Source organism: Vanrija pseudolonga, chromosome 4 (assembly GCF_020906515.1).
Source record: "Vanrija pseudolonga chromosome 4, complete sequence".
Lineage (NCBI taxonomy): Eukaryota > Fungi > Basidiomycota > Tremellomycetes > Trichosporonales > Trichosporonaceae > Vanrija > Vanrija pseudolonga.
Window position 1 is genome coordinate 1,373,539 of NC_085852.1, and position 20,937 is coordinate 1,394,475.

General features: G+C 61.2%; 9 protein-coding genes across 11 annotated transcripts; 4 read left to right on the forward strand and 5 right to left on the reverse strand.

The window, feature by feature from the left end:
• The first annotated feature begins 100 nt into the window (after positions 1–100).
• On the forward strand, positions 101–1,804 carry ATXN3_1 (Ataxin-3). Of its 2 annotated transcripts, none has more exons than XM_062772335.1 (8): positions 101–136; positions 173–211; positions 234–324; positions 367–466; positions 499–572; positions 619–989; positions 1,040–1,648; positions 1,683–1,804. In XM_062772335.1, the coding sequence occupies exons 1-8, from the start codon at positions 121–123 to the stop codon at positions 1,718–1,720; spliced, it is 1,338 nt and encodes a 445-aa protein (XP_062628319.1). In that variant the 5' UTR covers positions 101–120; the 3' UTR covers positions 1,721–1,804. The 2 variants fall into 2 exon arrangements, with proteins under 2 accessions (XP_062628319.1, XP_062628320.1); XM_062772336.1 differs by having other exon boundaries at positions 249–324.
• A 151-nt stretch (positions 1,805–1,955) lies between these two features.
• On the reverse strand, positions 1,956–5,458 carry ATP1A1 (Sodium/potassium-transporting ATPase subunit alpha-1; the record flags this gene model as incomplete). Its single annotated transcript, XM_062772337.1, has 2 exons — positions 5,108–5,458; positions 1,956–5,055 (listed from the first exon to the last, which is right to left on the reverse strand). Exons 1-2 carry the CDS (start codon positions 5,401–5,403, stop codon positions 1,956–1,958), a joined length of 3,396 nt encoding a protein of 1,131 aa, XP_062628321.1. The 5' UTR covers positions 5,404–5,458.
• Positions 5,459–6,467: 1,009 nt separating this feature from the next.
• Positions 6,468–8,861, reverse strand: Rcc2. Its single transcript, XM_062772338.1, has 12 exons — positions 8,794–8,861; positions 8,653–8,677; positions 8,568–8,603; positions 8,415–8,518; positions 8,137–8,369; positions 8,027–8,101; positions 7,879–7,978; positions 7,488–7,835; positions 7,202–7,442; positions 6,995–7,151; positions 6,730–6,952; positions 6,468–6,685 (listed from the first exon to the last, which is right to left on the reverse strand). The coding sequence occupies exons 1-12, from the start codon at positions 8,828–8,830 to the stop codon at positions 6,654–6,656; spliced, it is 1,611 nt and encodes a 536-aa protein (XP_062628322.1). The 5' UTR covers positions 8,831–8,861; the 3' UTR covers positions 6,468–6,653.
• A 326-nt stretch (positions 8,862–9,187) lies between these two features.
• On the forward strand, positions 9,188–10,861 carry MTP3 (Metal tolerance protein 3). Its single transcript, XM_062772339.1, has 6 exons — positions 9,188–9,621; positions 9,747–10,055; positions 10,113–10,328; positions 10,367–10,431; positions 10,469–10,561; positions 10,599–10,861. The coding sequence occupies exons 1-6, from the start codon at positions 9,192–9,194 to the stop codon at positions 10,740–10,742; spliced, it is 1,257 nt and encodes a 418-aa protein (XP_062628323.1). The 5' UTR covers positions 9,188–9,191; the 3' UTR covers positions 10,743–10,861.
• fabG_6 (3-oxoacyl-[acyl-carrier-protein] reductase FabG) lies at positions 10,838–12,017 on the reverse strand. Its single transcript, XM_062772340.1, has 4 exons — positions 11,712–12,017; positions 11,418–11,665; positions 11,037–11,371; positions 10,838–11,001 (listed from the first exon to the last, which is right to left on the reverse strand). The coding sequence occupies exons 1-4, from the start codon at positions 11,958–11,960 to the stop codon at positions 10,889–10,891; spliced, it is 945 nt and encodes a 314-aa protein (XP_062628324.1). The 5' UTR covers positions 11,961–12,017; the 3' UTR covers positions 10,838–10,888.
• A 343-nt stretch (positions 12,018–12,360) lies between these two features.
• GLXI (Lactoylglutathione lyase) lies at positions 12,361–13,295 on the forward strand. Its single transcript, XM_062772341.1, has 6 exons — positions 12,361–12,565; positions 12,636–12,705; positions 12,745–12,785; positions 12,829–12,941; positions 12,994–13,154; positions 13,211–13,295. Exons 1-6 carry the CDS (start codon positions 12,441–12,443, stop codon positions 13,286–13,288), a joined length of 588 nt encoding a protein of 195 aa, XP_062628325.1. The 5' UTR covers positions 12,361–12,440; the 3' UTR covers positions 13,289–13,295.
• Positions 13,296–13,394: 99 nt separating this feature from the next.
• Positions 13,395–16,184, reverse strand: KU70_1 (ATP-dependent DNA helicase II subunit 1; the record flags this gene model as incomplete). 2 transcript variants are annotated; one of them, XM_062772342.1, is made up of 15 exons in its annotated part: positions 16,061–16,184; positions 15,812–16,021; positions 15,507–15,772; positions 15,371–15,470; positions 15,243–15,326; positions 15,019–15,194; positions 14,875–14,977; positions 14,510–14,828; positions 14,382–14,470; positions 14,099–14,345; positions 13,968–14,060; positions 13,716–13,927; positions 13,622–13,681; positions 13,540–13,579; positions 13,395–13,498 (listed from the first exon to the last, which is right to left on the reverse strand). In XM_062772342.1, the coding sequence occupies exons 1-15, from the start codon at positions 16,151–16,153 to the stop codon at positions 13,395–13,397; spliced, it is 2,196 nt and encodes a 731-aa protein (XP_062628326.1). In that variant the 5' UTR covers positions 16,154–16,184. The 2 variants fall into 2 exon arrangements, with proteins under 2 accessions (XP_062628326.1, XP_062628327.1); XM_062772343.1 differs by having other exon boundaries at positions 14,099–14,470.
• A 242-nt stretch (positions 16,185–16,426) lies between these two features.
• FBP26 (Fructose-2,6-bisphosphatase) lies at positions 16,427–18,716 on the forward strand. The gene is made up of 7 exons (XM_062772344.1): positions 16,427–16,833; positions 16,872–16,969; positions 17,023–17,066; positions 17,114–17,173; positions 17,212–17,811; positions 17,851–18,261; positions 18,296–18,716. The coding sequence occupies exons 1-7, from the start codon at positions 16,472–16,474 to the stop codon at positions 18,626–18,628; spliced, it is 1,908 nt and encodes a 635-aa protein (XP_062628328.1). The 5' UTR covers positions 16,427–16,471; the 3' UTR covers positions 18,629–18,716.
• A 389-nt stretch (positions 18,717–19,105) lies between these two features.
• curA (NADPH-dependent curcumin reductase) lies at positions 19,106–20,397 on the reverse strand. Its single transcript, XM_062772345.1, has 2 exons — positions 20,056–20,397; positions 19,106–20,004 (listed from the first exon to the last, which is right to left on the reverse strand). The coding sequence occupies exons 1-2, from the start codon at positions 20,242–20,244 to the stop codon at positions 19,162–19,164; spliced, it is 1,032 nt and encodes a 343-aa protein (XP_062628329.1). The 5' UTR covers positions 20,245–20,397; the 3' UTR covers positions 19,106–19,161.
• Between the last annotated feature and the right edge of the window lie 540 nt (positions 20,398–20,937).

Consider the following 20,937-nt stretch of genomic DNA (forward strand, 5'->3'; position numbering starts at 1 on the left):
ACGAGTTGACCAAGTGGGAAAGTGGAGGTGTGCGAGTTGGGTGACGCACGAAATGGGACACCATAACGCGCCGAACTGTCAGTCATCAACACTCTCTTCCTCTCACTATCAAACACGATCATGGACCTCGTGCCATGTAGGTTTGCTATCTGTAGCTTCGCTGACCCACCAGACATCTTTCACGAGCTCCAGGAGCCCGGCTCGCTGCTGTGTAAGTGCCGTTCACTGCCCAGCTGACGCGTACATAGGCGCTCAGCACTGCCTCAACAACCTGCTGCAGCAGCCGGTGTACACCGAGATCGACCTCGCCGACCTGGCAAGACGGTAAGCAACTCACCATTAGCGACCACTCACACCGTCTCACAGGCTCGACGAGGCCGAGAGCGCCGCGACGTACCGCGCCCCCGGGGCCAAGTCGTACAACTACGACGACACGGGCTTCTTCTCGATTTCGGTGCTGGAGAAGGTGTGTGTCGCCCGTGACAGCGCTGACCCCAGGCCATGCAGGTGTGGGACCTGACGCTCGTCCGCTGGCGCGGCGAGGCGATGCGTCCGTTCCAGGAGCACCCCGAGTGAGCACCCCGTCCGTCCACGCGAGTCAAGCTGACGCGCACGCAGGGTCCAGGCGGCGTTCATCCTCAACCTCGAGTCGCACTGGTTCGCGCTCCGCCGCTTCGGTGACAGCACGCGCTGGTACAACCTCAACTCGTTCCTGCCCGCCCCCGAGTGGATCTCGCCCACGTACCTCCAGATGGTGCTCAAGCAGGCCGAGGAGGAGGGATACTCTGTCTTCGCCGTGCGCCGGAGCGGCGAGGGTGCCGGCGAGGAGCCGACCGACGTTGGCGAGGCGGCTGGATGGGAGGACGGCGGTATTGGTATCCTGCCCGAGTCAGGGGCGGACATCATGGCCATCGAGCTGGGACCGGTGCACGGCCGAGGCGGCAGCGTGGCCCCGCCAAGCTTTAGCGTCGCGACTGGTGTTGCGGGCCGTGAGTTGAGCTGAGGAGGGTGCGGAGCCGTACCAGCTGACACACAGCAGCCTCTCAGCCGCGCTCGGCGCCTGCAGTCCCTGCGGACGAGGAGACGCCAGCGGCCGGCTCGGGAAGATATCGCAGACGCCAGGCTGACCCCGAGTCGATCGACGTTGACGAGGAAGATGAGGCACCGCAGGCGAGCAGAAGAGCGCGCAGCTCGCGGGGCGGAAGAGGGTCGTGGGCTCGCGACGCACACGAGCAGCTGCTCGAGGAGCTGAATGCGCAAGCAGCCGAGGACGACGAGGAGCTCGACATTGACGAGGACGAGCTGGAGCAGCAGCAGCAGCAGCCACACGCCGCCTCGGTGTTCGCGCAGCAGTTCTACGCCGGCCCAACCGACTTTGCGTACCACAGCCGAAGCTACGACGACGAGGACGAGGCGCTCCAAGCCGCGCTGAAGGCGAGCATGGCCGACTTGCCGCCCGACTTTGTGCTCCCCGAGCTCAAGCCCAAGGAGCCTCTGCCCCGCCCTGCGGGCTCCGTCTCACCCCCCACCCTGCCTGCTCAGGCGCCGGAGCCAGTGCCCGACGACGAGGAGTATGCGACCGCCGAAGAGGAGGAGGAGGAGCTTGAGGAGGACGACGACGACGCGCCTGCGCAGGAGCTGTCGCCTGGTGAGTTCGTCTTTCGTCCTCGGCTAACTCGCAGATGAGATTCGCCGTGCGCGCCTCGCGCGTTTCCAATAGATGGCTAGTCCGTTGCGGCGGCGATGTACCGCGGCCCGACGACATGGTTATGAGTATAGATTTCGTGATGAACACTGTGTGCCATTATACGACTCTGGTCCCAGCCACTAACTGCCCCAGCCACTAACTTCTCCAGCCACTAACTGCCCAAGCCACTAACTGTACACTCACATACATACATGGCACATTGTATCACAGTCTATCAAGAGTATCGATGTGGCGGGGCCACTCTATTTTACCAAGCGATCCGGGCAAGCGGGCCCTTGGGGTAGCGGCGGACAAAGTACTTGCGGAGCTCGTCGAGGAAGAGCATGACGAGGCCAAACGCCATGGGGAGGAAGACGTACTCGACCCGCACACCGCGGGTGAGGAAGGTGTGCTGGAAGAAGTCGATGTAGCTGAAGAAGAAGAGGAAGCCGGCAGCGACGAGCATGGCGGGCGGGATCCAGAGGTTCTGCGAGGGGCCGTACAGCGGGTTGTGCTGGAAGATGGACAGGCGGCGGGTACGCGAGGCGAGGAGGTTGAACCACTGCATGAAGACGAGGGTGAAGAAGTAGACCGACTGGGCGTGGTTGACGGCCTCGGCGAACGCGTCGGGGTCGTAGTCTGCCGGCAGGCCGCCGTAGGCGAGCACAAGCTTGCTGAACTTGAAACCCTTGCGCTGGAGGTACCAGAACGACATGCTCATTGCGCACAGCGACTCGATGACGCCGAGGAAGAAGTAGGCGTGGAAGAGGAGCTTGCCGTTGACGAGCTTGTCCTTCTTGACGTTGCGGGGCTTGCGGGTGAGCAGGCCGGCCTCGGGCTTCTCAAAGCAGAGCGAGACGGCGGGGAGCACGTCGGTGACGACACAGATGAGGATCATCTGGATGTTGGACAGCATCTGCGGGAGGCCGAGGAGCACGTTGAGCAGAATGGGCATGAGCTCGGAGAAGGAGCCGGCGGGGAGCAGGTAGAGGATCGTCTTCTTGAGGTTGTCGAAGACGAGGCGGCCGTAGGTGACTGCCACGACGATGGCCGAGAAGGACTCGAGGAGGACCAGGTCGGCGGCCTCAATCGCGACGTCACTGCCGCCGCCCATGGCGATACCGACATCGGCAGCCTTGAGGGACGGCGCGTCGTTGACACCGTCACCCGTCATGCCGACGACGTACTCGCGTCTCTGGAACTCCTTGACGATGCGGAGCTTCTGCTCGGGCGTGGTGCGGGCGAAGACAATCTCGTTGTACTGGCAGGCCTGCTCCCACTGGCTGTCGTTCATCTGCATGAGGTCCGAGCCGGAGAGCACGATGGCGCGGTTGACCTCGAGGTTGTCGGGGTCGTACTTCTCGACAGTGTCCGCCTCCTTGTCGCGGTTGAGGTCGGTGAGGTGGTGGATCGTCTTGGCGTTGGTGACAATACCACACTGCTCGGCAATGGCGACGGCAGTGAGCGCAAAGTCGCCAGTGACCATGAAGAAGCGGATACCGGCCCCGCGCATCGTCTTGACCGTGTCGGGGATGTCGGCGCGGGGAGGGTCGACGAGGCCAACGAGACCGACAATGGTGAGGTTCTGGTTGATGTGCTGGTTGACATGGTCGCCAAACTCGCTGCTGTCAAAGGACAGGTCGGCGGGAAGCTCGTGCTGGGGGACAATGCGCTTGGCGAGGAGGAGCACACGCTGACCCTTGGCAGCCCACTCCTCCTGGACCTGGACGAGGCGGGCGGTGGTCTCGGCGTTGAGGGGGAGCGGGGCGCCGCCCTCGGGGTTGTTGATGAACGAGCAGCGCTTGATGAGCACGTCGGGCGCGCCCTTGACCATGAGCACGAGGTCCTCCTTGTTGAAGTCGTCCGTGGCGGCGATCGGGGGAGGGAGGGGCGAAGACGCGGACACGGCGACGCGGAGGAGCTTGAGCATGAACTTTGTCTTGGAGTTGAAGTTGACCTTGAAGACCTCGGTCCAGTCGGCATTGGACTCCTTGACGGGGCGGAGGAACTCTGCGAAGCGAAGAATGGCCGAGTCGGTGGCATCACCATTGACGCGACGGAGGCCGATTGGCTGGTCCATGGTGGACTCGTCGAAGAGGGCGGCGTTGCACACACCCGCGACGGCGGCGAGCTGCTTGACGTTGTCGGCAGTGGGGCGCTCGGCGACGAGGCGGTCGCGGGCCTCGACGGTCTGGAACTCGTCGTCGAGCACGGCGGCGTTGGTGACGGTCATGACGTTCTGGGTGAGGGTGCCCGTTTTGTCGGAGCAGAGGACCGACACCGAGCCGAGCGTCTCGACCGTCATGAGCGTCTTGCAGAGGACCTTGTTGCGGGAGAGCGTGGTGGCGATGACGGCGAGGGAGAGGGTCACACACACGGGCAGGCCCTCGGGGATGAAGGCGACCATGACGGACACGACGTCGATGACGAGGTTGGCCGGGGTGATGAAGCCCTTGTGCTTGGGGTTGAGCCAGGCCGCCCAGAGGATGATAACCAGAACAGCGATAACGAGGGCGAAGAAGACAATGATGAGCACAAAGCGCATGATCTCGCGCTGGAGGGTCGTCATGCTCGGCGCGCCCGAAGACGAGAGCTTGGCAATGCGGCCAAAGACGGTGAGGTCGCCCGTCTGGATGACCACGCCGAGACCCGAGCCCGAGACACAGAGGGTGCCCTGGAGACCAATGTTCTTGGTCTCGAGGAAGTTGTCGTCGGTGCCGTCGACCGTACCGGCGATAGGCTCCGACTCGCCGGTGAGAACCGCGCGGTCGAGCTTGAAGTCGGACGACACCTCGAGGAAGCGGACGTCGGCAGGGAGCTTGTTGCCGAGCGAGATGTAGACCAGGTCGCCGTTGACGAGCTGCTTGGCCTCGACGTGCTCCTGGGTGCCGTTACGGAGGACGACCACGTCCTGGGGCAGCAGGTCGGTGATGGAGGCCATGACGCGCGAGGTCGACCAGTCCTGCCACGCGTTGAACGCGGTCGAGAGGGTGATGACGACGAGCAGGATGACAGCGAGGGCGAGGTTGGACGCCTGCGGGGCCGGCTCGCCGAGCGGCTTCCACGCGATAAAGCACAGGATGGCGGCAACGAACAGGATCGAGCCGAACCCGCCAAAGATGTACCCGAGCCACTTGAGCAGCAGGTTGCGCGGCGGCGGCGTCATCATGTTGTAGCCGTACTGGTCGATGCGGCGCTTGACCTGCTCCTTGTCGAGGCCGGCCTTGGGGCTGACATTGAGGCGCTGGAGCACCTCCTCGCGGGAGAGCTTGTGCCAGTCGAGCTCGGTAAGCTCCCGGACGGCATCGCGCTTGGCTTCCCGCAGCTCGGGGTGCTGGATCGAGTCGGTGACGTGGATCGAGAGCGTGCTGGGGGTGGTGTAAGCGACACTGTGACCAGCAAAAGGTGCCCGCCACTCACCGGTACTCGCCCACGAGACGGCTGGCAGTGTCGGCGCGCTGCGGGCCAGTCGCGATCGAGATGGACGCCTGCCGGCGGAGACGGTTCTCGCGCAGCGGCGACGCAAGCTCGTCGTCCTCCTGGATCGTGATGGAGCGGGGGAGGGCGAACGCGCGTCTCGAGGTCGTCGTGTAGAGCGTGGGCGCCGCGGGCGTGGTGGCGCCCTCGGCCTTCTCATAGTCGAGCTCGGGGACGGCGACGGCCGTATGGTCCGACTCCTTGGTCGTCTCCTTGCCTAGCGGCGTCGAGTGGTCCATTGTGGTGCGGGGGTGCGTTGCACGCTGTGAGCTGCGACTGACAGGGACGGGCGTGAGTACGTGAGGATGAGATGGGAGGGAAGGTATCAGTGCGCATCGCTTCCTTTTGTAGGTCCCCAGTCGCTACAAGTTTTGCGCTGCTCGACGCAACCGTCTCGTCGTGGCGGTGTGATGGGGGGTTGGGTGGCTGCCTGCCTGCCTGCTGCTTAGGGCGACAGTCGTCAACACCGGGCGACATCCGAGACGAGACAAAGGGCGCGCCGCGGCGCGGCGCATGTAGATCCAATATCACACCAGCATGCCCCTTGCCCTGTCCCTGCTATCTCCCATTAGCCAGGTAGCATGGGCAATGCTCCATGTCGAGGTGTCAGAGGCCAAATGGCCAGTGGCCAGTGGGGCCAAAGGGTGAGCCGGTGGGTGGTGGTGGAATGTACGCGCCGGAGATGGAGGTATCGCCCCGCCTACAGGTGGAGCCAGTCGCGGCGAGGCGAGCCAGTCCAGTCCATCGCCACAAATCCCACTAACAAGCGAGCGACGAGCGATTTCCTAATGGCCAATGGAGAGGTCGCCGTGGATCCCGGCGAGGAGCAGCGGTAACCAGCGCGATTCCCACTCTACGACCCGCGAACCCGCTACCGACGCATCTGGCTCGTTGCCGCTGCTGCTCGTCGCTGTCTTCTTGTGGTGGGTGTTTGAAAATGGCGGTGCTGTCTAAATTTAGGGCCAGGTGGCATTTCTTCGTGGTATTCAAGGGGCGCCACTGCTTTTTGCTGCCTTTGCGCTCTATTGCTGCGGATGGAAAATGGCCAATTAGAATTCACGCAAGCCAGGTTTGTGCTGCTCGCGAGGTCACCGATCTTGGGCCTGCTGCTGGAACCAAACAATCTTCCGACAGGCGCGACAGGGTGGTGACACCTGCGCGCTTTTCTCAGTGGCTAACAGCAGATCAGCCTTCGATACGCAGGTGCAACGCTGGTGCAACGCTGGTACAGACCCACAATGCGTCACCCCTCCCGCTTCCGTCTCTCTCGCACTGCAAACGTGCAATCGTCGACTGTCGCATGTGCAACATGGTGGCCAAACACCGTGAACAACAAGTTCCGGCACATCCTCGGCCCGTGGTCCGCATCCGAACGCAAAGGGGCGACGAGGGCGAGACAAGGCGCCACGGCACACTTACGCCGCAACAAGGCTACAGTGTGCATTCTCTCCAACCGTATGCAAAAAGAAACAGTCCCACCGCCCTCCATTCACGCGGGTACTCGCACCTTCTTGGGCGTTACTGGGAGAAGCATTAGTCACAAGCAGAGCCAAAGATAGACTCACCATTGGCATCCTCCCCAGCTTTGCGCTTCAACGACTCTCCTCGTTGGCTGTTCTCAGCTTCTTTCACATCGAGGTTGTCCTCGACCTCCTCGGTTCCATTCGAGTTGGTCCCTGGCTGCCCCATCTTCTCACTCTCCTCTTCGCACACGGGACAGAACCACTGTCCGGCAGGCACGCCGTCTAACGGCGGGTTGAGGCACCCTGGGTGATATGGCTCGTCGCACTAGGCCCGTTAGCTGCTGTAGACGCGCTCCCATGGTCTCACCCTCTCGCATTCCAGTTGTACTTCATCGTCGCCCTGGAACTCGTTGCAGACCAGGCACACATCAGCCGACTCGACGTGTTCCGGGTACCGAGGCAGGTCGGACAACTCGTCGGTCGGTCTGGCGAGGAAGAGGGTAAAGAAGGAGCCTGCCGCCACGCTAGGATCGGCGTCAGGGCATGTTGCACAGACAGCATCGAGGACACTCACTCAATGACGTCGATGCCTCTCAAGGGCACGATCTCCTGAGGCTTGGTGGAGCTCTTCATCTTGTCGGCGCCAAACGCCAACTCGCCGTAGAGTGCTCCCTGGCCCCAGCCAATCGTCATTGTCTTGCCGTCTTCCATCGGCGTGGTGATGAAGTGGGTGCAGCCGCCAACAGCCGCAAGAGTCGTGATGCAGCTGAGGTTCTCAATCGTCTTGAAGTAGGTATGGGGCGTGCCAGCGGAACCTGGGATGTGTCAGTGATGAACCACGCGAAGCCGACACCACTCACCGTCACCAGACAGCTTCCACTTGCCGGCAATGTGGAACAGCCGATGGCGATCAATCACAATAGAGCTGGTTGGCCCACACAGCACCTCGACGGCCCTGTTCTTCTCATTGCCTGCCTGGTACTGGGGAATGACCGTCGGTACCAACCGGTCCTTGGTATCTCCAAGGCCGAGCCTTGCGTAGCCTGCGTGGCCCCACGTCCACACGTTGCCTTCGTCGTCGAGCGCGAGCGAGTGCTGGCTTCCGGACGAGATCTGGATGACCTTCTTGGACCCCAAGCCCTCCGTGATCTGGCGTGGGGGAGTCTGGACCTCGTATGACATGCGTCCTGCCTTGACTAGGCGCTCGCCTGTGCGTTTTAGCGGGTGAACTCCGTGTGAATAGGCACCCACCAGTCGTCCCGTTGCCCAGCTGGCCGAATTCACTCGACCCAGCGGCGTACACTTGCCCCGAGTCGGTAAGGAAGAGGGAGAAGGTGAGCCCCGTGCTGACCTAACAATGGGTCAGTTTAATCACCGATGCTGACGCCCCCGGGCTTACCTGGACAATCTTGGCCCCTTGGCTTACCCAGGGGCCCTTGATCTGAACAAGCTTGGGCTCTTCCGGGCTGATGGGCTGGGCGTCAGATCTGCTACGCCACAGGTACTCACCAGGCCTAGTTGACCCGCGACGTTGTTACCGCAGCCCCAGACGCTGCCTTCGTTGTCGATGAGGAAGAAGTGACTCCGGCCTACGCTCCCATCTACCCATCGCGCATCTTGTGCCAAGCCGGCAGAGTGCGGTGCGATGTGCAAGGGCTGGTCGTGCGGCACATTGCCCTTGGATCCGGTTGGGCCGAGGCCGCCGGTTGGAAGCTTGCCAAAGAGGTGGGCGACGCCGTGGACTGTTGGGTTTAGCTTGAATCCGCACCGCCCACAGCTGTACCCACCGTCGAGCGCTACGGCGTAGTTTGCATTACTGCCCGCGATGATCTTGGTGACCTTGACATGGCATATTGAGCGCAAGATGTGCGGTGCGAGAAGATCGGTAACACTGCGGGGTGTGAGTGATCGAACAAGTCGATGTGCACTCTTCCACTCACGCTGCATTTGCGCGGTTCTTCTGGCCGTTGGTAGGCCTGTGTTGGTGGTCAGGGTTGCGCATGCTTGTCACTCAGGCACACCTACCAGTCTGTACCGCCCGCAATCAACACTAAGGGGACGTTAGCTTGGGCTACGTGGTTTGAGAGAGTGTTTGCAGTGGACGTGTGTTGCGGAGCACCGGTTGGTTGGGGTGCGTGCGATGTCGCCGTGTGTGGTCACACTCACCTCGTCCCCAGGGCTGTTCCGAGCCCTCTGCGGTCATTGTTGTGGGGTGTTGTGTAATGTTCTGTTTGTGGAATCTTGGCACAAGTCGTAACTATGTAACAAGCTGACCTCGACACGGCACACACACACACCACCTCCATCACCCACAAACATTGCGACCCAGTCGCGTGCCGTCCGTGACTGCCTGGGGACGCGTCGGGCAAGCCACGCGGGGACGGGCGGGACTATAATATTACGTGTCATTTAACCTGGATGTACCCATGTGGCACATGCGTCATTGTAGGCAGTGCGGCTGTGCGGTGAGATAAGCGGCATTCCACCCCGGGGTGTGGCTTGGCTTGGGGTCTAGTCAATATTTGGAACACGGTGCGGCACTTTGATCCATCGCACACCCCACCATGTCCGACACAATCACAGTCACCGCGTCGGCCCTCGAGGCCAGAGGCGAGCCCACGCTCCGCCCCTCGGCGGACATTGAGCTCATGACCGTCCCCAGCGTGCTGGGGCGCGAGTCGGGCGAGAGAGACCCGCTCCTCCTTCGGGACAAGATCATGTCGGACGCCGAGCTCGACAAGCTGCGTACCAGACGCACCAAGAACACCAAGCTCGCCGCCTTCTACGAGGCGCAGAACGAGCACATTGGGAACCTCCTCAAGCCGCTCGCTGTGCACACGACCGACGCGGAGCAGGAGGAAAAGGACATGGCGCTCAAGGTCAAGATTGCCATCAATGTGTCGTTTGCCGCCAACATTATCCTCGCCGGCGTGCAGCTCTACGCGGCCATCAGCTCGCTGTCGCTTTCTCTGTTCGCGTCGTGTATTGACGCTGGTGAGTGGAGCGTTGACGAGGTGTAGAGCTCGGTGCTAACGCACGTGTCCTTCCTTGCTTCGTACAGTTTGTGAGTTGCTGCGCGCGTCACCACCGTGGAGGAAGCCAACTCACACACACCCCAGTCGACCCGTTCGCCAACCTCCTCCTGTACCTCTCGCACCGCTTTTCGTCTCGCGTCGACGAGCGGAAATGGCCCGCCCATGGCTCGCGATTTGAGACGAGTGAGCCGATGCAGGGCCCTGCCAAGCTCGGTCGGCCGAGCCAAGCTTTCGCTAACGACACAGTCGGGAACATTGTCTATGCGTTCATCATGGGTTCTGTGAACCTGGTGCTTATTGTCATGTCCATCCAGGAACTTGCCACGCACAAGGGCGGCGATGAGACCAAGACGTTCCACCTGATCCCTCTGATCTGCGTGTGTATTTCGTGGGGTGAGTGGCAGGCAGACATTGTGGCATTGCCAAGTGGCGCGCCGCTGACGCCACCAGCCGTCAAGTTCTCCCTCTTCCTCTACTGCTACGCCATCCGCAAGTCGTCGTCGCAGGTACAGGTGCTATGGGAAGACCACCGCAATGACATCTTCGTCAACGGCTTCTCCATCCTCACCAACGCCGGTGGTGCCAAGCTCCGCTGGTTCATTGACCCGATCGGCGCCACCATCATCGCGCTGGTCATCATGGGCGTGTGGACGCGGACGGCTTATGGTGAGTCAGGGTGTAGGGGACGCGACTAACATTCGTAGAGCAGTTCACCCACCTCGCGGGCATCACTGCGCCCACCGAGTATGTCAACATGGTGACCTACAAGGTGAGCTGAGGAATTGTTGAGCATCAGCTCACACCAGGCCATGACCTTCTCCGAGGACATCAAGAACGTTGACACTGTCCGCGTGTACCACTCTGGACCCGACTACGTCGTCGAGGTGGACATTGTTCTCGTGAGTCGCAGTGCCTGTACGCGACTGACTTCTTTAGGACCCCGAGATGCCCCTGTGGAAGGCGCACGACATCGCGCAGGATCTGCAGGACCAGATCGAGGCGTTGCCCAACGTCGACCGCTGCTTTGTGCACGTCGACCACGAGGTGTCGCACAAGCCAGAGCACCGCAAAACCAAGTAAACAAACCAAAACCGGCAGTCGTAGCCGGACCAGGCGGATATTTTATAGACTCAGTGACTCCGCGCGTGGCCGTGCGCGCGCGAGGGGCACGCAAACGTGCTTGATTTCTGCATTCACAAAACGTACAACTGCATGCTGCTGGGCATCTAGAGCCTGGCGTAGGGGTGGCCGCCGGAGAGGCCACCGTCGACAGCAACGGCCTGGCCGTTGACGTACGACGACTCGTCGGACACGAGGAAGAGGGCGGCGGAGGCGATCTCTGCACTGTCAGCGCTAACATAGTCCGGTACGCACCATAAGGCAGGCCGTAGCGGTGGAGGGGGTTGAGCTGGCCGACGGCGTCGCCCTTGCCCGAGCCGCGGGCGAGGGTGAAGAGCGCCTTGGTCATGTTGGTCTCGATAAGGCCGGGGCAGATGGCGTTGACGCGGATGTTCTTGCCTGCGAGCTCGTAGGCCGACGTCTGGGCCATGGAGATGACGGCGGCCTTGGAGGCCGAGTAGGCGATCGGGCCGGCGTTGGAGCGGATACCGGCGACCGAGGCGGTGACGACGATCGAGCCGCCGGGGACCGGCTTGGCGGCGGACGTGACAGAGAGCGCAGGGGCGGCGTACTTGATGGCCAGGAAGACGCTGGCCCGTCAGCTCGTGTCCACCCAACCCACGACCCACAACCCACCTCAACGCGTTGATCCGCATCACCTCGCTAAACTCGTCGCCTGGAATCGTCGCAATGGTCCGCACGGCCTGCTGCACCTCCTTGACGGCGCCAGCCTTGTTGCCGAGCTGCTCTGGCGGCGTGCGGCCGAGCTGCGTGACGCCCGCGTTGGCGAAGAAGAAGTCGAGGCGGCCGGTCTCGCGGAGCGCGCGGGCGACGACGTCGGAGACGACGGCGTCGGACGCGACGTCGCCGTTGATCGCTGTGATCTGCGCGCGGCGTCAGCCTGCTCCTCTCCTCCTTGCCCCGGCTCACCTTGACACCGGGGTACTCGCTCCGCAGCAGATCCGCAAGCGCCGGCAGCTCCTTGCTCAAATCAAGGAAGTACACCGCCGCGACCTGCTCGCGCGCAAACAGGCGCGCCGCGTTGGTACCGATGCCGTTGACGGGTCCGACACCAGTGATGATGCCGACCTTGCCTGCGAGCCGGGTGCCGGCGGTGCGGTCGTCGCGGCGCGCTTCGACAGCCGAGAGGACCGCCGCGCGGGTGGTGGGGGGTGCCATTGTGGGGAGAACGAGGGGAGGTAGTTGGAGTATGTGGGAGGGGGAGAGAGGAGGTCAGGTCGAGAAAGTTGGGGACGACCTTGCCGGCGGCCTGGTCAGCCTTAAGACGCAGTCTGTACCGGCTGCACCACGGCCCAAGTTATCTCTAACCGGCCGGCAACTAATTCCACGGCGCGTGCATTGCTGACGTCGGGCGGCGCAGAGTGCCACAACTGTCAGCACTGGGTGTCAGCCTAGCCGAGGGTTATGGCGGGGGGTGGAATAAGGCGATAGCACGTGGCCTCCACCAGTCGGACCGACGGACTCCGGCCCGCGGACCGCGACATGCCGCCCTCCACCGCCGCCATGCCGACTGCCGCCCCGCAGCCCTCGCTCATAGCCGTTTGCCTCGCCTCGCCTCCACCTCGTGACGGACGCTTGTCGCCTATGAGCAGCTAGCTACACCACACCACATCGCAGCCCTCGCCCCGCCCTGACATCATGTTGTCTTTTCTCTCTCGCCCACTAGTTACTTCTGCTTCACGCACACTCACCACCACACGTACACTGTCCTCCACGATGGCCGCCAAGACCGACGTCAGCACGTACATCTTCAACCACACGATGTGGGTAGGCGTGGGCGATGCGATGATGATGGCCCGTGGTCTTATCTCCCGTGACGACTTACACCCCCAGGTTCCGCATCAAGGACCCCAAGGTCTCGATCCCCTTCTACGAGGAGGTGCTCGGCATGGAGGCGAGTTGGGTCTCGGCGTCTAGTTATGCTCCACGCTGACGGCTCCAGTGCTTCCGCCAGTCGGACGGCCCCGACTTCACCAACTACTTGTGAGCTGCGCACGACGCCCATAAATCCCAGCTGACACCCCAGCCTCGGCTACCCCTCGGGCTTTGGCGACAAGGCCGGCGCCACCAAGGCCGAGAAGGGCGACCTCTTCACTGGCCGCGAGGGCGTCCTCGAGCTGTGCCACAACCACGGCACTGGTGCGTGGTGTCTGTCAAAGGGAACGGACTAGTCGCTAACGCCCCGCTGCAGAGACCGACCCCAGCTTCAAGGGCTACGTCTCGGGCAACGAGGAGCCCGGACGCGGCTTTGGTCACATCTGCATCTCTGTCGACGACCTCGACGCCGCGTGCAAGCGCTTCACTGAGCTCGGCGTCAAGTTCAAGAAGCGCCCCGAGGAGGGCCGCATGCGCGTGAGTTTGCTCGCTGTCGCTTCTCGTCCGCTCCTCGCACCGTGCTGATTACTCAGCACATTGCCTTTATCTACGACCCTGACGGATACTGGATCGAGATCCTCGCCAACGCCCGCAACCAGGCCGGCGCTTAAACAAAAGACCGATAGGGTTGAGGGTGAGATGCAACTATGACCAGTGAACCCGCGGCACGGCCCAGTGCCCCCACTATGATACATGACAACAACGGCTTCTTGCACACTACGACTTTGACTTCTTGGCACCACCGGGAGGGTTAGAGTCCAGATGGTCCTGGATCGCGTCGATGATGTCCGCCTTCTTGGACCGGTTGACGAGGGAGATCTCTGCGACAGTGTTAGAGGTCGCGGGCATTGTGGCGACTCACTGTTAAACTTGGCGTAGTCCTTCAGCTCCTGGACCTTGAGCTGCAGGCAGTTAGCAACTTACGTGTGAAGCGCACAACTGACCTTGTCGAGGGAGCCCTTCTTCCAAGCGCCTTCGACGTCCGCCAGGTCATCTTTATCAATCTAGCTGTCAGCACACGCCAAGCACCCGGCTCACCTCCACCACCGCACGCTTGACGGGACCCTTGGTCGCAAGGATAATCCTTGATCGTTCGTCGTCGTCAATAAGCTGCTTCCACTTGGACATGATTGCACCGGCAGCCGTGTGGATTCCCTTGTACTTTGGCAGTGCGCGGTCTTCGAACTGCTCCGTGTCAAAGTCCTCCTCGAACGCAAGAGCCTGAAGCTGCTCCTGGTGGTACGCCAGTGCTGGGACGGGTCAGTTCGACGTCCGAGACGTGTGGCCCACCTGGGTTCGGGTACGCATCCGACACGTATTTCCTCGACTTGAAACGCAGCTTGCGCATGAGCTTCTCCATCTCCTTGGTCTGGTCGTCGGTGGCTGAAAGGGTGAGCTCATTTGCCGCGTGAATCACCCACCAGTCAGATTATCCGTGTAGGCCTTTGGTGGGTCGCGAATATCGTCGATAAACGGCAGGACGATGACATGGAATCCGGGGGGATCTTCTTGCGCTCCCTCCTTGGTGAACGTCTCCTCTTGGGGAATGAGCGCACACATCTCGGGGGTGCTGTTGATCCTGAAGCGACACAATGCGAGTGCGTGGCGGTTGAGTTTGACACACGACTGGAGCAGGGCGGTGAAGGTGCGAGTGGAGCCCGTGTACATCTGGTAGGTTAGAGAAGTCCTGACCTTGGCACCTACATTCTCGTCTGGGTAAATGAAGAACGAGTGCTTGACATTGTCCTCGAGACGTAAGCTCTCGGGAGACTGGAAGCCAAGGATCTTGATCTCTGCGCGAGTCAGTTGCTTATCTTAACACCACCACTCACGGGGCTCGATACCCAACGACCTTAACTCCTTGATCTCGTTGTCTGAGAACTGGAGACGAGTGCGAGCCACAACTCTGGGACGGCCATTCGGGAGGGTGTCCGGCGCTGCCACCGTGTCATCCATTTCCTCATCTCCGTCATCGCCGCGATCTCTCCGAGCTCGCTCTAGCTTTAATAGCTCTTCGGCGTATATTTCTTGCTGTCTCTGGTGCTCGTCCGACTCCCACCAGTTTGGCTCGAGAATGTTCTTCACCTTGGACTCGTCGCCAAACTGGAACGCCTGGGTGATTTGATTTTCGGCGAGGTCGCCTCCTGTCTCCTGTGTGGTGTGAGCACCCGACGGCCTGGTGTAGGATGCCACTTACGGCTGACGTATACACTGTCTTGATAGCAACTTCCTCCACCGTCTGGCCGCGCATACGGACGAGCTTGGGCTGGCCCTTCTTCTGCTCAGACACAAGGGAGTACCTGGTGGGTCAGCTCAGATCCTTACAGAATCCATGACCCACCCGCTAACGCCAATAACGATGTCACCTTCACGCCCGCCAAACTTCAGCGGGATAGAGAACTGCTTGCGCTTCGGCGCTTGACGGATGACCAGATCACACATCATGTCTGACAGCATCTCGAGGCCGTCAGCTGCTTGGTCGGCGATATCGTCGCTCGCATCTCGGCCCAGGATGTCCTGTATGTGGTTAGCGGGACGTCCGGTGGATAGCGTAACCACACTCACGTTCCAGTACTTGTCTGGGTCAAACTTATGACCAGTGCGGCTGACAAAGAACGGGCCGATGCTGACGCCGTAGGCCTCGAGGTCCTGGAAGGTGTGAGCGAGAACACGACCAAGCGTTTCACACTTACGCTGCAGACAGTCCTGGCCGGCGCGCGATTCTCACTTCCCGGTGGATCATCGTTGTCCGTAACAATAAGCACGCGCTTGTTTCCAGCAAGCTTGGTGCCACTGCGTCATGAGCTCGCGTCTAGATGCACCACTCACCCGTCACGGAAGAGGAAATTGCAGGTGGACAAGACATCGGCAATGTTGAGCTCGTTCTTAGGGGCGCACGGAGGGAAGGTCTTGCGAAGAATGGGCGGCTCGACAGTTGGCTCGTCACTGTCCTCTTGCTCATCATACTGCTCATTAGCAGTCTGGAGGAGCTTGACCAGACGCTTGATGTCGGAGGGGTTGATTTGGCGGACGGCCTGGACGACATACGTGCCAGGCTTGTACGTCCCATGCGGGGATGCGGGCACCTTCTCTGGCTATTCCACGTTAGCATATCTCCCATCATGCACACCCACATCAAGGTTATAGAGCAGGAGGCCGACGCTGTCCGCTGGACCCGTGACGACCTTGTTACGTTCACTCCTGACGACAGCCTCGAGGGCCTGGTGCAGGGCGCTCTTGCCGCGGATCACGCCAGCGCTGTTCCGCTCGTCCGGCATAGGCGTGTGCATTGACTCTGACCCATCAATCGCAAAGAGGATGTGGTCACGGTTTGCAAACTGATACTGTGGGTGTCAGCGGGGGGAAGGTGCCAAGACGCGTACGTCGGACTGGTCGATGACTTCGTCGTCGTAGCCCGCGTCTAATGTGTCCCATGCTGGGGCTGAGCGCGCGCCGTCGCCATAGTAGGACGACATTGTCGGTGGAGCTTGACCTGCTTGAGAATGGTGCAAATGCAAGAGTGCAGAGGGAACTGGCGCGTTCAGTGACCATCTTTCGGATCAACAACCGCGGCGGCGGGATGCCCAGCCAAGCCCAGTCGCGTCACTTTCAGCGGGGCTCCAGATTTAATCGATCCACCCACCTTTATTATCGACTCACTTCGCTGCTGCCACAACCAACCCCAAGCAGCCGACAGTGTCACCCGCAGTCATCGTTCCGCGCTGCTGGCAACAGATAGCCAAGGACAACAACCGACAACTCCCTCCTTCTCATCTTCACTCAACTCACCCACAATGTCCATGCCCCCTCCAGGTCCCCCAAAATCAACAGTGCCAGCGACCAAGTCGCCCCTGTCGCGCTCGCCCGGCAACAAGTCGCCCAGCAAGTCACCCCTCCTCAAGCCGCTCACCCCGAGCAATCCTCCCGAAGCCGGCACCCTCGCCGACGCAATCTCCAAGATCGACTCGCTCCGCCTCTCACAGCCTCCAAGTGCGGCCACCTCGCCCGTCCCTTCCGGCGCGTCGAGCCCCGGCACTAGCGCCGCTGCCGTTCCTCCAATGACCAGCGCCGCGGCTGCTGTGCGTCGTGCCAGCGGTGACATCACGAAGCATGCCAGCCCGCCTGCGACCCCACACTTTGGTGCCCAGAGTGGCATGTACGTCAGAGTGTCTTTGGGGTTCTCTGACAACCCAGGCTCAAGACGCTCGACGAGAGCACAAAGATTCTGAGAGCGAACGCGAAAGAAAAGGGCCTCGAACGTGCGCCTTCAGTCTCGGGTATCGGTGGTGTCGGTGCGTATTTACCGTGCTGTAGTGGCTGGTCTGTGCAGAGCTGACCCGCGTAGTGGAAAAGCCAGACTACTCTGAGGCCAAGATTGTTGTCGCCATGGTGAGCGCCCATGCACGATATGTTGATGGGGCGCTGACACCCCACAGGTTGGTCTGCCTGCGCGAGGCAAGTCGTACCTGAGTAACAAGGTCATGCGGTACCTGAGGGTGAGTGGTCGTGTACAAGGCCAAACTAACATCACCAGTGGCTCGAGTATAACGTCGAGGTGTTCAACGTGGGACAGCTGCGTCGCTCCAAGGCGCGCAGAGATCTGGAGGAGAACGGCGAGAAGGCGGACCACTCTGCCCAGTTCTTCTCGGACGAGAACCCGGACGCCAAGGCCTCCCGAGAGAAGCTGGCCGAAGAGAGTCTGGATAACCTCATCACCTGGCTGAAGAAGAAGGGAGGAAATGTCGGCATCATGGACGCTACGAACAGCACCATTAGCCGCCGTGACAAGATTAGAGAACGGGTCAAGAAGGAGCCTGGACTCCAGCTCCTGTTCCTCGAGTCGTACTGCGATGACCCGGCCCTCATTGCCGCCAACGTCGCCCTCAAGGCCAGCTCTGGTGACCCCGACTACAAGGGCATGTCGCAGGAGGAGGCTGTTGCCGATTTCCGCAAGCGCATTGCTGCGTACGAGAAGGTCTACCAGACGATCGCCGAGCCCGACATTAGCTTCTGCCGCATTCAAAATGTGGGGCAGCAGGTGTCGATCAACAAAATCGAGAGTTACCTCCAGAGTCGAATCGCCTTCTACCTCATGAACCTCCACCTCAAGCCGCGCAGCATCTATCTGTCAAGGGTGGGTTAGACGTTAGGAGGGTCTTGCTGACATTTGCAGCACGGCGAGAGCATGTACAACGTCGAGGGCAAGATTGGAGGCGATGCCGAACTGTCGCCCCGCGGCATGCAGTACGCCCGTGCGCTGCCAGACATGGTCAAGAAACACATCGGTGGCGGCGGCGTTGAGGTTTGGACGTCGACCCTTACGCGCACCATCCAGACCGCCTCGTTCTTACCGTTTGAGAAGAAGACTTGGAAGGCGCTGGACGAGCTCGACGCCGGTGTCTGTGACGGCATGACCTACGAGGAGATCGAGGAGAAGTACCCCGAGGACTACGAGGCTCGCGACGAGGACAAGTTCAACTACCGCTACCGCGGAGGCGAGTCTTACCGCGATGTCGTTGTCCGCCTCGAGCCCGTCATCATGGAGCTGGAGCGCCAGGAGAACATTCTCATCATTGGTCACCAGGTGGGTTATGGTTTCGTTCAGTGCTAACCCTCAGGCTATTATCCGTTGCCTGTACGCCTACTTCATGGGCCTGAGCCAGGAGGAGCTGCCCTACATCAAGGTGCCTCTCCACACCCTCATCAAGATTTCTCCACGCGCGTACGGCTGTCTGGAGGAGAGGTTTGCCCTGCCCATTGCTGCGGTCGACACACATCGCTCCAAGCCCAGCAAGGAAGGCAAGAACCCAACGTACGGCCTGTCCAACCTCCCTACTGGCGACGTCCCGGTCCACGACACGAGTGCACGCAAGTACTACGACCAGACTGCCGACGCCGACAAGGCCGCCGCTGATGCTGCGGCACCTACTCCCAAGGCTGCCGAGGCGTAGGGCGGTGGCGAGGTGCATGCCGCCACGTGCCGCGAACCACATAGAGGAGAGTGTAACGCATCAGATTGAAATGGTTGTAAGATCCACTAGAATGCAATGCCGTGTGGCTGAAGAGGGCGGAATTGTCTGTGACAATGACCAATTGGTGACGGTGCGGCAGTTGCCGCATTGACGTGCTATGTGAAGCGAAACGCGCCGCTGCCAAGACATGGCGACAATCAAGCGGCAATCGTAGTTGCGACAGCTCTTGCTCCAAGATCGACATGGATGGCGACGGTCGCGAGCATAGACTAATTCCAGTTTCTGCCCTCTTGGCAGCGGGGCCCAGCGCCAGCGTGCTGGCAGCTTGATGTGTTGTGTTGTAGATCAGACCTCAGGGCGAGTGGGCAGGCGAGCCATTTGCGCAGCAACTGGGCGTCAGCAGTTACTTATCCGGAGCCGAACAAAACCAGTCAGTCGCGTGAGCTGCTGTGGTGCTTCTTAGCTTCTTCACTTGTCATGCATATACACCTAGTTGCTACACTTTTGTTGCTTTAAACAAGCTGGGTGATAAGCTTGCCGCGGTTCTGGCCGACGAACAGGCGCTGCCAGACCTGGGGGATGTCCTCGACCTTGGAGGGCACGAGGGTCTCGGCGTCGTCGAGCTTGATCTTGCCCTCGGTGACCCAGCCGGCGAGCTCCTTGACGGCGACGGGCCAGCGGGCGCCAATGTCGATGACGATGAAGCCCTGGATGACGAGACGGTTCTTGACAATCTCGGAGATGTTGCTCAGGTTCTGGTCGGCGCCGTGGTAGCCCGCGATCATGCCACACTGGGCAATCTTGCCGAAGCGGCGGGTGACCTTGAAGATCTCGTTGAGGACGTTGCCGCCGACGTTCTCGAACACGCGGTCGGCGCCCTCCTTGGGGAGCGCGGCCTTGAGCTTGGCGGCCCACCCCTCCTCCTTGTAGTCGATGCAGTCGTCTGCGCCGAGCGACTTGACCCACTCGACCTTGTCCTTGCCGCCGGCAATACCGACGACCTTGGCGCCGACGACGTTCTTGGCGATCTGGACGACGATCGAGCCGACCGCACCAGCGGCACCCGAGACGATGAGCGTGTGCTCGGGCTTGATGTCGAGCACGTCAAACAGGCCGTGGTACGCGGTCACGGCGACCATGCCGAGCACGGAGAGCGACGCGGTCGGCTTGCCGGGCAGGTCGATGGCGGCGAACTGGACAGCCGAGGCAGGCGCGACGGCGTAGTCGGTCCAGCCCCACGAGCCGACGACGCGCTGGCCCTCCTTCCACTTGTCCGAGCGCGACTTGAGGACCTTGCCGATGGCGGTGGCACGGACGATGTCGCCCTTCTGCACGGGGGGCGAGTAGGCGCGCTCCTGGTGTGTGTTAGCTGGCTACCATTGAGGGTACCACCACATCACACCCACAGGGTCCTGGTCCTTCTGGATCCAGCCGCGCTGAGCCGGGTCGTTGGAGAGCGACTCGACCTGCACGAGGATCTCGCCGTCCTTGACCTCGGGGAGGTCGCGGGTGACGAGCTCGAACGTGTCCTTCTGGATCGCGCCCGCGGGGGGGTTGGCGAGGATCCACGCGCGCTGCTGGGTAGGAAGGGACATTTTGGCTGCTGGGTTTGGTGTGGGTGTAGGGGAGGTGGGGGGGTGTGCACGAAGGTGGTGGAAGCCTGCCCCCAACTATATACCCACCCACCACCCCGCATCACGTCACTGGCAATAACCGTTCGGCGTTGTTTGAGAGTCGCCGAGGCTGCCTCACCCCACACTAATGCTCGAGATTTCTAAGCCGCTCGGCCATTCAGCCGCGGCATGCGGACGCGCACCTCACCTCCACCGCATAACCGAAAGCACAGCCCAGCAGCCGCCTGCATCAGGGGGCATGACCACGCATGGAGGCTGCCTCCAAACGAACCTCCACTGCCGACTGCCGTGGACGGTGTATTCCAAGTGACGATTCCCCATGCCATCAGACGTAGATTATGTCATTGGAACGGCTGTGTCTGACGAGCCGGCTGCCGGGAGCCGTGGCGCGTGGCGAGGCCACCTGCGTTGTAGGGGAGGGCAGGTTAAGGTGCTCGCGTGGAATTAAGGTTGGAATTTCTAGGCATGCAGGACGAACGCAGGCCTGAATCCACGCCTACTTCCCCTCCCATCCTCACGTGGCACACGTGGCAAATCTGGAAGTCGGCAGCAGTGGCGTCTTCGCGTCCACTTGTCGTCGTCCGTTCGAGATTATTGAGAGTAACCGATGGCGTGCTATCACAGCATATCTTGACAAAAACGTTGAATCATTAG